Source organism: Ciconia boyciana, chromosome 2 (genome assembly GCF_034638445.1).
Source record: "Ciconia boyciana chromosome 2, ASM3463844v1, whole genome shotgun sequence".
NCBI classification, from domain to species: Eukaryota; Metazoa; Chordata; class Aves; order Ciconiiformes; family Ciconiidae; genus Ciconia; species Ciconia boyciana.
The window spans coordinates 66886635-66901805 of NC_132935.1; the positions used below are offsets into that span (position 1 = coordinate 66886635).

General features: G+C 41.6%; 1 protein-coding gene across 1 annotated transcript in view; it reads left to right on the top strand.

Moving 5' to 3' along the window:
- PARD6G (par-6 family cell polarity regulator gamma) overlaps positions 1 to 15171 on the top strand; it is a 68961-nt gene extending 53790 nt beyond the window's left edge. The window contains exon 3 of the mRNA XM_072852867.1: positions 12293 to 15171. Within this exon, the coding sequence (XP_072708968.1) occupies positions 12293 to 13152 (860 nt within the window). The 3' untranslated portion in view covers positions 13153 to 15171. The remainder of the gene's footprint in view (positions 1 to 12292) is intronic.

Sequence of the window (15171 nt, forward strand, 5' to 3'; positions counted from 1 at the left end):
GTACCCAAGCGTGACACTGGGAACCTCTGCTCTGTTCGTAGTGGCAGGAGATGGCTATTAGACAAGGGCTGAACTTGAGCAGTGTCTGTGCTTAGCACCTCTGGAGTAGCCATGCCAGTGAAACCATGAGCAGCAGTGCCATCAGAGACTTGCTGCTACTACTGGCAGAGCTATGCTTTCATTCAGAAAAACTTGTTTGGGTAGAAGCTGGAGGTCTGTACTGCAGTGTTTGGTATAACTTTGCTGGTGAAATACATGGAGTAGCTTGTGTTCCCCAGGAGGCATACCGATGTTTGCAGCTGCCAACACTGATGTTCATTAAGGAGACACAATGCTTACATGAGCCCTGAATTAGGTTTAGTATGTAAAGAAAGAGTTTTCTTACATTTGAGCCAGTAAATGTCAGCTTCACTTGCCATGTGTCATGTTTTGTTCTGATATCATGGAACCTGATCTAATTCTTTAATTTCTGAATAATCACTTCCTGCCTGCCACTCCCTTGTTTGTATCATGTGCTCATAGGAAGAAACACTTTTTTAAAGAAAAAGTACACCAGCCACTAGTTTACCACACTTAAATAATGATGGGGTGTCTCAAAAATTCTTTGAAGAAAGAAACCAGGTTTTTTAAGTGGCGTAAACATTGGTGGTGTATTTTGGGGTTTTTTTTGCTTGTTTGTTTTTTTCAGTCTTGCAGATCAGTGCTTGATATTCTAGGAAAAGAGAAGCTTCACAGTCCATTTTAGTGGTCATCTGAGGGCTGGACCACTCACGTACACAGGTTCTGCTAATGTCTACAGCTCTTGGAGAGTCCCCTCAAGTGCAAAGTTTGCCCAGGTTGCAGCCTTTAGTTTGTCTACACAGTTGGGTATAGAGCCTTAGCCAGTGATGGAGAAAGAAATACGGCATTATAAAAATCATGTTAGGGAAATCACTTAGCCAATAACTCTACATGGCTGATCCTTCTGCCAGAATCGCCATGATCCTTTAAGCTGCTTTTAAGTAAGACATGCAGTTTTTACTGACAGAGCTAGGATGACAGTTAAGTACTTCTTGCTTTCTGGTGATGGCCAGGAAAGGATGTTGCTAGTCAAACATTAAAAGCAACAAATTTATTTTGCTCTTAGCTGGAGAAGCCATGGTAGCTGTATAATAGGCAAGGCTTGGTTTCTGTTTTGAGGAAGAGGGGTGGGGACATCGATCTGACCCACTTGCTTTTCACACTCTTATGGCTGCTAAGGAAACAAGATGGTAACATGGTGCTATAGCCCGGGTAAGTGCTGCCATCACAGCAGAGGTTATGGGTACCACGTGGCAATGTGCCACACGAGGCGGGGGGAGATGATGACAGGGATGATGATAAACTTCAGATTGAGAACTTGTGCAATATGGTTTTAATCCTTAAACATCCACTGTTGTGCTGCAAAAAAAAAAGTGTACTGTGGAGCTTCTGCCTCCACTGAGATGACCAGCATGTGCTTGGCTCTGTAGGGAGGATGTGCATGGGGCAAATCCCAGACAGGCAGCCCTCCTTGGACTGACTTTTTTCAGCCCTTCCTTAGCCTGTGGGCAGGGACTGGGGGTACACCAGTAGCAGGGTTCAGCTGGGAGCACCCACATGCTAGGGATGGGGTCGGGTAGATCTGCTCTGCACTGCCTGGCACAGGGCTGGGCCTCCGCAGGAGCAATTGAGCTCTCAAGAAAAGTAGTATTTCCTTTGCCCTTGTGTTTAATCAGAAAAAAAAAATCTTATTTTGCACTCTGGAGGCAGCTTTTACTACTTCGCGACCTGTCGTCAGGAAAGGGCTGCCTGGCTTGCCTTGTTTATATCTAGAAGAAGCAATGATTTCCATCTGTGAGGTGGGCAGCCTTGTCCCGCAAAGGGGGAAGGATGCCAGAGGGGAAACTTGGGGAAGTCAAGTGTTACAGATGCAATTTGAATTGTAATAGTTAGATTGGGCTCTTGACCTTGCTTCTCCTCCACATTCAAAAACAGACCATTAAATAGATTTATATAAAACATGTTTGCAACTCTTCTGCTTTTTACTAGCAGCGCTTTGAGGTTGCTCCTCCCTTGTCCCCCGCAACCTGAGGGGCCCTCATTTTTGCTTCGTTTCTTGGCGCTCCTTTTCCATCCAGTCATTCCCACGTTTGAAGCACAGGGTTGCACCGGCCGTACTCCCTTGGTGCAGAGGATGACTGGCTCCAACTCCCTTCTTCCAGGGCTTGGTGCCGCTCCTTCTCCTCCCGCCTGCGGGCTTGCTCCTGCCCGCCCTGGCCTGCTCCAGCCTGGGGAGCAGGGGACTGGAAAACATGTCTGCGCTAAGGCAGTGCTGCCTGTTCCTGTCCCACCAGGACACGGGAGATAAACTGGGTGGGATTCCCATACCTCCCCTGTCCCGCCAGCCAGGAGGGCATCACGGTGCATCCGGGAGGCCGCAGGTGGAGGCGAGAGCCTGCCAGCGCTGTAAGGGCCGGGGCATCCGGGGCAGCGGCTGCGTGGAGCTGATGAGGGGGTGCAGCTGTGCGGAGCCCTGCGCAGCGCTGGCCCAGGAGGGGTGTTTGTCTTGTGACTAATCTAACTCCAGCCAGCAAAGTTTGGGAGACTCCCAGAGGTCGCGACTTGAAAGACAAGTGTTGTAATTAATTTCTTATGCCACATTTGTTTTGAAACCTTTTTAATTCCGTGATAAGAGGCAGAATCTGGACTTTGTTTACAATCTGCTGGCTCGGAGGCAGGAACCAGAAAAGTGCTTTGTAAAGCACTGTAAATGTTTTTCTCTCCCTCCCCCCTGTTGCAGGATGTATGTGGTATTATCACACCACAACAGTGAAGCTATAAAAACATGATTGCATCTTTTTTTTTTTCTTTTTTGAAGAGAGAAAACGCATCTTAGAAGAATTTTAACTGCGTAGGAACACATCTTTCTCTGAGAAGCTGTGGTAGTGACTTTTTAGAACAATACAGGGTAAAGAGTGTGGAAGAGACCGCCATTTATTTCTTTGAGATGTAAATCTTCATTACATATGAACTTCTCCACACTTTGGGGATTTTTTTGTTGTTGTTATTTTTCCTGGGAATTTAGAAGTATAAGCGAAAAGGCACTGCTTAGCTTGCCTGTCTGAACTAGCTTGCGATGAATAAGATACCACTCAGTAAAAGAATGTGTGAGAGAATTACTTCAGAACAGAAGACAGTCTGTCTTGGTAGTACCCTTGTATCTCACAGATTTAATGTTTGCAAGAATCGGATGTCCCCACTGCTATGGTTGTGAGATATCCTAAGTCTTTTAATGCGCGTGTCCTGGCAATACTGCATTTTTCTTGAAAGCAGCAAAGCATCATAAGGAGGTGCAGGGGATAAAGCCCACTGAATTTAGTAGCTCAGCCACAGTCACCCAGGAGGTCTGCAGGTATACCTCATCCAAAGCTAGTGTTCCCAGCTCTGGGATATCTTTTCCTTCCAAACAGAAAAACGACTTGCATGCTACAGAAACGCAATTAGCAGTTACCTCAACACAGACTGAGACAATTCTTGATTACTATCAGTTCTGCTTTTAGCTGGGGAGGGAGGATCGCTCTGGGCTGTAGAGGAGGAGAGCACCCAGCAGAGAAGAGGAGGGTATGCAGCAGGAGGGAGCGTGAAATACCAGGTTAGATTCAGTTTCTCTTGGGCAAGCTACAGGCTGTGTAAGATGGGTAATACGGGTTCTGCCTTCCCAGCGTGGCTCACCTCTGCTGGCTGTTGCCAGAGCCCTGAAATGGCCTTCGATGCTGACAAAGTTGCTTCTGAAAGGAGGAAAAGGCTCTGTTTTAATATCAGGGTCTATAGGATGATGGTTCTGACGGGGTTCAGTACTGCAGTTCTTCAAAACCTTCTCCTTTGACCTACGGCTGTGTGAATAGTCTAGTACAAATACACCATCTTTATTTTGTGCTCCCTTTCCAAGCTTTGTTTGCAGCTTCTTCTGAGACTACTGTGAGACAAAAATTTTTGTTTCTTGTCAGAATTATAAAATTTGTATTCTGAATGAATATGATCCTGAGGTGAATTTGGTTCTTTTCATTACTTGTGATGTTTTTTCCAAATATTGCAGCTGTGAAAAACAGAATGGTATTTTTCCTAATCTGCTCTTTGGTTCAATCTCAGCTCTGTTTACCTTTCTTATCTTCCAAACTTTAGACTTGTGCAAAAAGTAACTATTTTTCTCCTGCCAGCTGGGAAACAGTTACATTCAATACTCGCAGAATACTTGATAAAATCCACTGCTTTTTTTGTGTCATAAGATTTTTTTTTTTTACTGTATCTGCAGTGTGTAGTAAGAGTTGTTACAGTTTGGTCTCTCATTTTGCTTCATTTTGTTTTGCTTTGTGTAACACGTACACATACACTTTCGGAAATAAGAGATTCCCTTTGTGCCTGTATGGGGAGCAAATGGTGCTCCCCTCAATTACCTGATCTTCTGAGTGAATAGAAGAGTGTCTTGTTGCAAATCAAAAATGGAGTGGGTGAAATAAAATAATTAAAGGGTTGCTTTTTAATAACTTTAACCTGTAAAGTTTATAATGATGACTTGCTGAAGAGATTGCAGGTAATTATAGGTTGGAGAGTGGTGGTGGTTGGGGTGGGGAGGAGGGTTCTTCCTAAGTATCTTTGAAAAGGATTGATAGCCCTCCCATTTTGATACCATCAGCTGTGTGAAAACAATTTTTGATTGCTGCTGGGAGTTGTTGGGTGCATGGCAATAGGCTTGATTTGTCAGGCTCTGGCCAGCAGAAGAGCTGCTTACAGGTGATGTTATTACTCTCTGCATCTATCACCCACCCATTACTGCTGCTGCTGGGTGTTTGCTCAGCACTGACCAGCCTGGGAAACCAACTCACCAATAAAGCCTCCATAGCAGCACCTGCGACCTTGGGATGAACACAATATGATTGATGGATATGTACAAGAGAAACGTGACTTCCCCCAACTTCCCCCTAGCCCCCTGCAGGAAAAGGGAAATATTAAGTAATACTTTAAAAAAAAAAAACCAACAACCAACAACAAAACCCAAAACAAAGAAACAACAAAAAAACCCAAAACAATGAAGCAAAAGCTCAAACCCACAATCTTCCAATGCTTCAATAACGTAACCTTGGCATAATGTGGTTTGTGGAGGGAAAAAAGGGGAGAAGGGCTGTTTCTGTCATGTTTTATAGTAGAAAAGAAGTCACATCTGAAACTTAGAGGAGGAAGACCCTGACAGTCCTAGTAAATACAATCCTAGTAAACACCATCCACAACTTCACTTCTAAAACTTGGAGTTCCATAGCTGGTTTTTGGGCTAGTTTGAGGAGCTGGGTTTGGATGTTTCTGAGGTTGAGGATAGCTTTGGGAGCTACAGGCCTGAGCATTTGCTTACATTTGGTAGCACCCTTCTCCTCCAAAAGCCTCACTTGTTTCATGGGGCAAACCTGCAGGTTGAGCAACAGCTTCTGCTCCTTTGGAGCAGGGCAGCGAGTCAAAAATAAAGGGCCTTCTGCCGAGAAGGGAAGAGGTTCAGCAAGGGAACAGTGGCCTCTGATGACAAGCAGTGAGAAGTGCAGGAGGCCACACCAGCAGCGCAGGCTAAATTCCCAGGGGGTTGTCTCCGTCCTCAAGGCAAGCAGCCTAAAAATGTCTCTTATGCATGTCTGACACTGTAAAGAGAGCCTGAGCCCAATGCAATTACAGTTTTGCTTGCTATAACACGCTAGACCAAAGAACAAAATAACGTTCACTTTCTTGAAAGAGGGCAGGATATTTTGAGTTTATAAACATGTTGGGAGTAGAGACATGTTTGTGTTCCTCAGATTTTAATCCTAACCTGCTAATGAACACTTCCTAAGCAGGAAGGCAAATTTATCTTTTTTATACTGAATCACTATAGAAGGAAGGTTGCCTTTTGTAAAACTGGAGTTTACTAGGTTTAGTAGGGGCTAGACTCGAGTAGGAGGATTTTCTTTCTAGTGCAGTTATTTGGTGGAATTTCTTCTCAAAAATATGTCATTGAGTTTACCATCTACAAACAAGTGTTTAGCAAGATTTGTTTTAGAAACGGAAGGATTGAGATTAGGGATATCAAGGATAATGTGCTCTCTTGTTAATTTGAACTTGTCCCTTTTGATCTTGTTTGTGCTTCAAAAGCCCTGTTGAATGTCACAAATTAACTATAACGTTTAGGTAGTCTTCTAAACGTTGATGAGATTGTGTCCAGTTCCTTGTGATACGGTGATATTAAAGGAGAGAGAGGAGTGAGTGTGCGCGTCTGTGCATGTGTGGGATATGTTACTTGACTTTGGGATATGTTACTTGACTTTTGGTGGAATAGCAGCTCCAATTACTTTACCTACTGTGTGTTTTTCAGATTGGTTCACCCAGAGGTTGCTGGCAGCAGCAATAGCTGGATTTTTTAATATTCCTGTAACACACAGAATGCAATGTTAGCATTCAGATAACCTTATTTTTCCCTCCATTAAATACTCCTTGATGAGTGATACTGGCACTGGACCTCCCTGAAGCCATAGTTCACTTCATATCTGTTTCCTCTTAAATCCCTTTGCATGTGGTCAGCCTTACAGGTCACAAATGAGAGACTGCCAGCTTATTTGTTGTCTGATTGCTTTCACAAATGCTTCTGGTTTTGATCTTTCTGAGAAAATAGATGCTGAATGCAACTTGTGTCAAACACAGACGGTGTTTGTAGCTGGACACAGAAAGGTAGAAGGGTTAAACATGACACGTTCCCTTGAAACGGTTTTATGACTGCTGCTAATTTGAATGCTCAGTAATAGAGATCTGTTGGATGGAGGGGTTACCCTTCACTATTAATGACTCATTGGCCTCCTTCCCAAGCTGCCTGAAGTGCTGCTCTCCCTAGTGGAAGTAATTTTGTCTTTGAAGTACTTTCCAGAGCTGTCAACTAATGTTCCACAGTTCCCAGAGGAAATAATAAGCCATGAGTGCATGTACACTGAAAACGTAGAGTCTGAAATGAACTGTTCCTATAGGAGCCTGGCAGTCTGCTTCTCTGTGGAATTCAGCTTGTTTATACAATCTTATCTGGCTAAGCTTTGGTATTTCATCTGGCAGGCAGTTCCTATGAAAAGCAGCTGTCCAAGCAGTGGGAGTGGTGCTCCTGGTGGTTTTTTCAGAAGGTCTATAATTTCTTGTTTCATGTAAATTAAAGAAATACAATACTCTTTTGGCTACAACCAGATGCTCTAAGCAGTTTTCTTTCCCTTATAAATAGCCCTTTAAGTATGCTCTGCTGTTATGTACTGTGTGACTTAACTATAGGATTCATGATGCCCACTAGGAAGGTATAATGTATTCTGTAAAGTCACAGGCTGACTACAGAATCGTTTGAAGAGTACCTCAAAGATGTTACCATCTATAACTTTGTACGCATGTTTAAAAAATAATCTGATAGTAAAATACCCATGCTTGGAATTGAAAACTTCCTTTAATGGGTTTTACTGTTGCTGGACAAGTGGAGGTAGTTCCAGTTTAAAAAATAAAAAAAAACAAAAAACAAAACAACAAACAAACAAAACCACCACCACCACTGCTGTCAAGAAAGTGAGCACAGGTACATCTCTGCATGAAGAGATTCTCTAACAGAAAGGTCCTCATGGGTAAGTGGGTAGTGACAACTCAAAAAAAAAAAAAAAACAAACCCCAAACAAAAAACAACAACCCAACCAAGCACATATTAAGAGAAAAGATGCAGCCAAAATACTTAAGATTTTATGTAACTCATTGCCAGATAACAAAATGTTTCTTAAAATGTACCGAAACTGAAGCTTTTGGGGAGAAGAGTTGCAATAATATTTAGTGCCTACAGACGAGTTCGAGGTGTTTTTTTGTGTAGTTTTGGGTTGCGTTTTCACATAGGACAGAACTGGAAAGCTGAGGATTCCTTCTCCAACTGTGGTTAATGTTCTTGTTCACCTCTTTCTACAGCAACAGTATTTTCAGTAGGAAGCAAATTATGGGAACAAGTAAAATTCAGGTCCAAGTCTTCCAAAGTTTAGTTTAGGATTATCTGTCCAGCTCATAGTACATCTTCGTCTGAAAGCACTACATCTTGTACGTGAAAATGCTCCATGTAATCTGCCCCATTCTAAGAAATGGGGGTCATATTCAGCACCTAAAAGACTAATTCTCCCTCTGTCACCTGCATGTAACATTTCACTCCAGCCTCATCCAAGACGTAGGAAAACACGACACCCTGTAAAACACGAGGCTTTAAGCACTGTTCAGATGTGCCACTTGCTGGCACTTCTCCTGCCATTATGCATGCAGCTTTCTATAGACTTTTTGCTCTGCAAAAGGAGAATTTGATATTGCAACAAATGAAACATGAAAAACGAGCTCTGTCTGGTTCCATATGGTATATACTGGTCTTCACGAGACCTAGTATCAAGCACGGTCTGTTCCATTAGCTACAGTGGCGTTTCTGCTTGCCGTCCTATGTGGCGAGAAATTCAAAACCTATGAACAAGTCAGTGACCTTCATTAAAAGTGTGTCATCGTAAATTATGCAATGATACAGTTTTCATTTCAGTCTGACATGTGCCAGCTGAACAGGATATTACTGGAAATAGGCAATACACCACTGTTCGACCACCCCATAGCTGATAAAAGGGAGTGATGTTGGCTGACTTCTCCCAGTTCCCTTGTGAGGAAAGAATTTTTTTTTTTTATTGCACTAGGAATTGATGGCTTTCTGCTGCTACAGCAACAGCTGATGTTAAACTTCAGTAGAAATACTTTGCTTTATTCCTGCAGCAACAGTAGTGGCTCTGAATAGCAGGGGTGTGTATGTGGATGTTTTGTTCTGGGTTTGTTTCTTTTCTTTAATTTTTTATTTTAAGGTGAAGTCCCAAGCAAGCGTAACTGCTAGTGAGCAGGTCATCTTGAATACAAATAATGTAATAATCCCTGTATTGTCAAGGAGCATATATTCTGTACTTCAACTTTTTCTAGAAAATTGAGTTAATTGTTATTTTTTTTGTAGAAGCTCTCCAAATTAGCTCTCATTTCTCCAACCTGTAATAGGTTTTCACAGTTTCACCTGTTAAAATTGAGACTTCATCCTCTCATATGTAATCCTTTTTAGGGTCAGAGTTGGAAACTAATGCCTGACACTCTTTTAAAAAAAAAAAAAAAAAACAAACAAAAATCCAGTCATCAACAGGACACGGATTTCATTTTTTAACGTGCTCCAGCCCTGCAGTACTAAATCCAAGAATGGTTAGTGGTCCAACACTGAAAATAGCCTCTATCACTTGTAATGTAATCCCTGCTTCTGCCTGGTTCATGTTTGGAGGAAAAAGATAGCATTTTTGTGGTAAGCTGGGCTTTTTGTTATTAAAGGAGGTGGTTGTTTTGAAGCTGCTCAGAGGTTAGGAATGCTGGCAATCATCTGGGGAGACAGATTAGTGAGCTGAGCGCAGGTGAGGAGGTCACAGGCACAAAACAACCACTTCTTCTGTGCCATTGCCCTGGTGGTTGTTCAGCCAAAGGAAGCTGCTTCAGAAATGACCTATGTGTGTCAGGAGGACCATTGTACTTCTCCTGTCACATTACTACCTGATCATCACAAACTTCCAGGTTGTGAGAATTAACTCTTTGGGTTGTTGTTAATTTAAGGGGAAGAAAACAGTGTTGTCAACGAATCTTCCCAGGTGAATTATTTGGTAAAGCTTTTGCAAGTCTGCTTTAAAGTAATTCAGTATTAATACACTAGCATAGAGAGAGAGGGAGAGAACAGTTACCTGGGTTTCAGGGAACAGCTTTCGGGGAATAGATGGATAACTAGGGCACGTGTTTCATTTTACCTGCAGTGCAATAAACTGCACTTGCCAAGCTAATTTTCTGAGTCTTTAAGGGATGCAGGTTTTGTTTTGAGTTTGGTTTGCCAGTACTACAAGAGACAGTCTTAAATGCATAAACCCACATGTAATTTTAATTGCCATCTTAAACTTAAATTTTGGGATAAAGGTTGTCTTGGGCTTTAAGGTACAGTTCTACTATTCTACAGCGCTATGTTTCAAGTGAGGAAGAATTTTGATTCTAAACTTGAATCCCCAAGTTGCTTTCATAGGACTGTCACAGAAATTTATCAGTGAATTGTGAGGGTAAGCAGGGCGCAGTGTTTGAGACTGTGGTGATAAAAGACATCTCTTGTGGACCCATACTTTACAAGGAAAAAATATTTGTTGCCAACTTTCAAAATCATCCATCAAAACTTAGTCTAGGTGAACGTAGATGATGGTGATCCTGTTGATGAAAGAGAAGGAATAATACCTGGCTTTGGCTGCCACAGGTGGCTTGTGCATTCAAAAGAGTAAACACTGCACTGACTCTGCTCACCAGGTGGACTTGAGAAGGTCCGTCTCCACACAGTCACTGTCTTGGCTGTGAATATGCTTCCAGGAACCAGTTGGGAGCTTCTTGTGTTTGGATGATTTTAAGGACTTCCAGTCCTGTGCCTCACCAGTCTAAATAAGACAGTAGCGCCTGTGGAGTTGGTACAGCTCTGAACAGCGTGGGAGGAGAGACAAGAGGCAACTGTGAAGTTGAACACGACAAACTTGTCCAAGGAGTAGCTTTATTTCACAGCAGCTTTTCCTTCAGGATGACCTTCTAGATGCCTTGTGATGTCCTCAGTGTTAGTATAGCCAGTGTAAATAACTTATAGGGGAATGCAGAAGTAGTCTTTCTGAAGTATTCAAATGATTTTTTCCAGCCCAGGGGACTGTGTAAGATCACAGAATAATTTAGGCTGGAAGGGACCTCTGGAGGCCAGCTAATCCAGCACCCTGCTCCAAGCAGGCTCAGTTAGATCAGGTTGCTGCTTAGCACTTCTCTTAGTGTCCTTTGAGTTATGTAACTTAATGTCACTTAATTGAAGTCTGCCAATAATATGCCTTGAAAGCTGACTTGAAAATGAGACCTTGCAAGAAATAAAAACGTAATTACAAGCTTGTTTTTACCAACACATTTTTTTTCCCAGCATTTGTCAGGTAGAGGTATTGTCTTACTTCCTCAAACATTACTATGCAGGGTTAATTTGTCAGAGAGAAAGTTTTCTTAGTGGCAGTTCTATAATTGTACTATTGTATTTTACTGCTCATCTTCAACAGTAGAATAAACTGATAGTCTGTTAGTTTATCTGAAAAGTGTTAGCATGCTTAAACTCCCGGTGAAATAATTTTCCAGCTAGTGCATGCTTCATGTTTAAAATATGCACAGTATTTTTAATGTGAAATGCAGTGACGCATTTGGTACATTAACAACTTCATGACTAAGTATTTTTTTTATGCAAAGCACAACATGAGCTTTTTATATGGAATAACTTGTCATATTACTTGGCTGATTTAAAGTTGATCACTTTCCACATGCCTTTGAGATACCACTACAGAGACAGAAATATTTAAACCATTCCTTAATCAGTAGACCCTACAAAGGCTGCTTTCCTATGGATCTTCCTCTCAAGGGCAGGAATGCGTGTGTGAGTCTGTGTCTGTTCTGTGATCCTTAGCATATGGACTAAGCAGCAGAGCAGTTTCTATCTCCCTGCCTCTCTTTCTACCGGACCGCTTGCTTACACAGAACTTTTTTGGTACTTAGTGCTTTTAGCACTTTTTATTGCTGTCAGATTCAGCTGAAATGAAGTAAAATATTCCATAGAGAAAAATGCTGTACTGAGAGATGCATATTAACATAAATTCCTTACTAAAAAAGGCTGGGCTAAAAACACGTATCCAGCTACTCTCTCACACCCTGCTTTCATGTTTGTACCTAAGGTCTGCTATCAGTTAAGGCTATGTATTGGATATTAAAATACTCCCCGACTCAGACTATTAGGTTAGGAATGTGTATACACTCCTTGCCCACTTGAGATGTATGTGTAAAAATTACAATTCAACTCTGAAAATACGGTCTCACATCTAAGATGGTATATCGGGCCTGCAGCTGCAAGTAATTGCATTCTGCACAGCTGACAACAGGAGTTGAGAATCACATGTCTTTTTCCCTCAAAATATGGAAGAAATGGGTAGTCATTGAAAACAACTCATTTATTCTGAACGATGTGCTGATGGACATAAAATGAAACAACAGTTAGAGTAAGCAGAAGAATTCATTTGACTTTTTCCATATTGTTAGGAGTATGGCTTTACTGAACCAGATTTAAGAGGAAAATGCCCTGTAGATTGAATTATTCTGTTTGATTCATACATTGGTACTGTTTCTCTTTCAGATGAAGTGGACTACAGTAATTTTGGGACCAACACACTATCGAGGAAGAAGAAGGCTCTGGTGACACTCCGCAATGACAACCTCCGCCGGCGTCCCCACATTAACATTAGCATGCCTCATGATTTTAGACCAGTGTCTTCCATAATCGATGTGGACATTCTTCCTGAAACACACAGGAGAGTGAGGCTGTATCGACATGGGTGTGAGAAACCCTTAGGATTCTACATTCGCGATGGCACCAGTGTAAGGGTTACTCCTCATGGACTAGAAAAAGTACCCGGTATCTTCATCTCTCGTATGGTTCCTGGAGGCTTAGCAGAGAGCACAGGCTTGCTGGCTGTGAATGATGAAGTCCTGGAAGTTAATGGCATTGAAGTAGCAGGAAAGACTCTCGACCAAGTCACAGACATGATGATTGCCAACAGCCATAATCTTATTATCACGGTCAAGCCAGCAAACCAGAGGAACAATATTATTCGAAGCAGTAGGATGTCTGGTAGCTCTGGCCAGTCTACAGACAGCACTGCTAGTCACCATAGCTTGCCTACATCCCATGTGCTGCAGAACTTCCACCCTGATGAAATGGAGAGTGATGAAGAGGCTGACATTGTCATCGAGGGCGGTCTGGAGCCACAGCACATTCCTAAACTGCACAGCCTTACTTCCAGTAGCCTCTCTCGAATCAATGGCAGCAGCCTTAGCCACAGACTTCAAAGGGACCTGGTGCTCAACAACAACTCTGGCCGAGAAAGCAACGGCAACATCCACAAATTACTCAGTTCCTTAAAAACTGATCCCCGACACAGTCTGGTTATCCCCAGAGGAGGTATCGAGGAGGATGGAACAGTCATTACACTTTAGTAGCAATTCCCGCAACTCTCCTTTCAGTCTTAAGTGCCAATTGGGACAATTGACTCTTGTAATGTTATGCACAAAACAGAGAGCTGATATTCTCATAGACCTCACGGGTGCAGAAAATTGTTGCTTTCTAGGAAATGTGGCATCTAGAGTTAGACATAAAACTGTCATGCAGTGCAAAATTTGTCAGGAGAAAGCCAGAGTGTAAAACCTGGTTTATGTCCCAGCCCTAAAGTGAGAACATAAATTTGTTTTAGTTGGTATAAATCTGAGCAGTCTTATAGGCTACCAATGGCAGTGCTACATACTTGGGTTTGAATGCATGGGTGGATGTATTTATACATGCATGTATATTAATTAGATTTTAATAGTAACAGACATGTCTATTTGAAGTGGAATCTGGTTTTCATCTAATACCAGTTTAAAGAGAGCGCTTCTTAATAGCCATCCGATCTTCTACCGTTACATACAGACTTTCCACTAACTTGTTTACACCATATTTGCAACCTTGTCTAATCCAGACAAGCTCTATAGAAGTAGCAGTTTCCTACTCTGGTGGTAACAACGTTAGGGAGATGCTGCAAATACATTTTCCAAAAGAAACGATAGATATATATATTTTTGCTTGGTTGGTTGGTTGGTTTTTTTTAAAAAGCCTAAGGAGGCGATGTTGGAGGACGTTGCTGTCATTGCTGTGAGATCAGCACCACCCGCTGGTGAGCAGCAGGCCTGCCTGCAGCACAGACGTGTGCTGCATGGGGAAAGGAAAACATGACAATACGGGCTTAAAACTAGGTTCAGCACCATTATGTGTAAATGTATTATTTTTCGATATTTATTAGATAATACCTCTTTTTAAAATTTTTTTTTTCCCCCCATCATCTCTGTTTTTTCAATATCATGGTTCATGTGGATTTTAGGGATGCAAGCGAGAAGGCAGCAGAAGTGGAAGTGTGTGCTAGGACTGCCCCCTTCACCTCAGAGCTGACACAGGTCCTTGCTGTACATTTGGGGCAACCTAAATCTACAAGGTCTTTCCTTACAAAAGATTGACTGAGGAGGGGTGCTGACTGACTGTCAAACCTAACTCAGAATAGTTCTGTTATTTTTGGACTCCTCTAGTAATCATAAAGCTTAATGTCTACGCAGGATTTCTAGAAACTTAAAATATACTGGATGTTTGGTCAGACATCTTTACTGGATGCTGGCTAGTGGGTAACCAGTGACTGTTGAGTCAATAACCGTCTGCTTCTGAAAGTGCCATGAATTTATGAAAGTGGTCTAATCTAAAATATTTTGTTATATCTTGATCAGTGTAAGGAACAAAACATAAATGTTTTACAATGTATTTTTCTACTTTTAGCTTGTGTCATTTTCTTTTTGTTTTTAACTTTGTAGTATATTAAAGCTTTTTTATATGGTGGAATAGACATTTCTTAAATATTGTATGGATATGAAAATTCAGAAGTCTCGGTTTGAAAAAATTACATTCCATTTTGGAATCTGTAATGGCTGGACAAAGGATGTGCTGACTAATTCATTGTTGCTAATTTAGAATACCTGTGGAACAACCAGTCTTCTGCTCATTGTTAAGTATGTTTGGGACATTGAACTTAGTTTATTTCTTTTAGATTTGCTTTAAAAGTTTATTTTAAAACTCTTTCACTTACTCTAATTAAACCTCTTCTAGGTATCACAGCAGTTAGAGCTGTACTTATTTTTCCCAGCACAGTAAGAATAGAACATTGATCCTGTTCGTCTTAAAACTGTGTTTGTACTTTACCAAAGGTTTTCATTTTTTTTTCTAAAATCTGATTATTAGTGCAGTGAAAAAAATGAATAGCTGGATGTGCTTCAGTCAATCGGACCATCTTACCAGGAAAATTTTGTTACACCTTAAATAAGACTACTTTTATGAATAAGTGGATTTGTCTGGCTGAAGTTACTCATTTTACCTTATTTAATTGATGAAAATGTGACCTATCTGCAATAAAATGTGCACTGTCTTACTTCTATGCTATG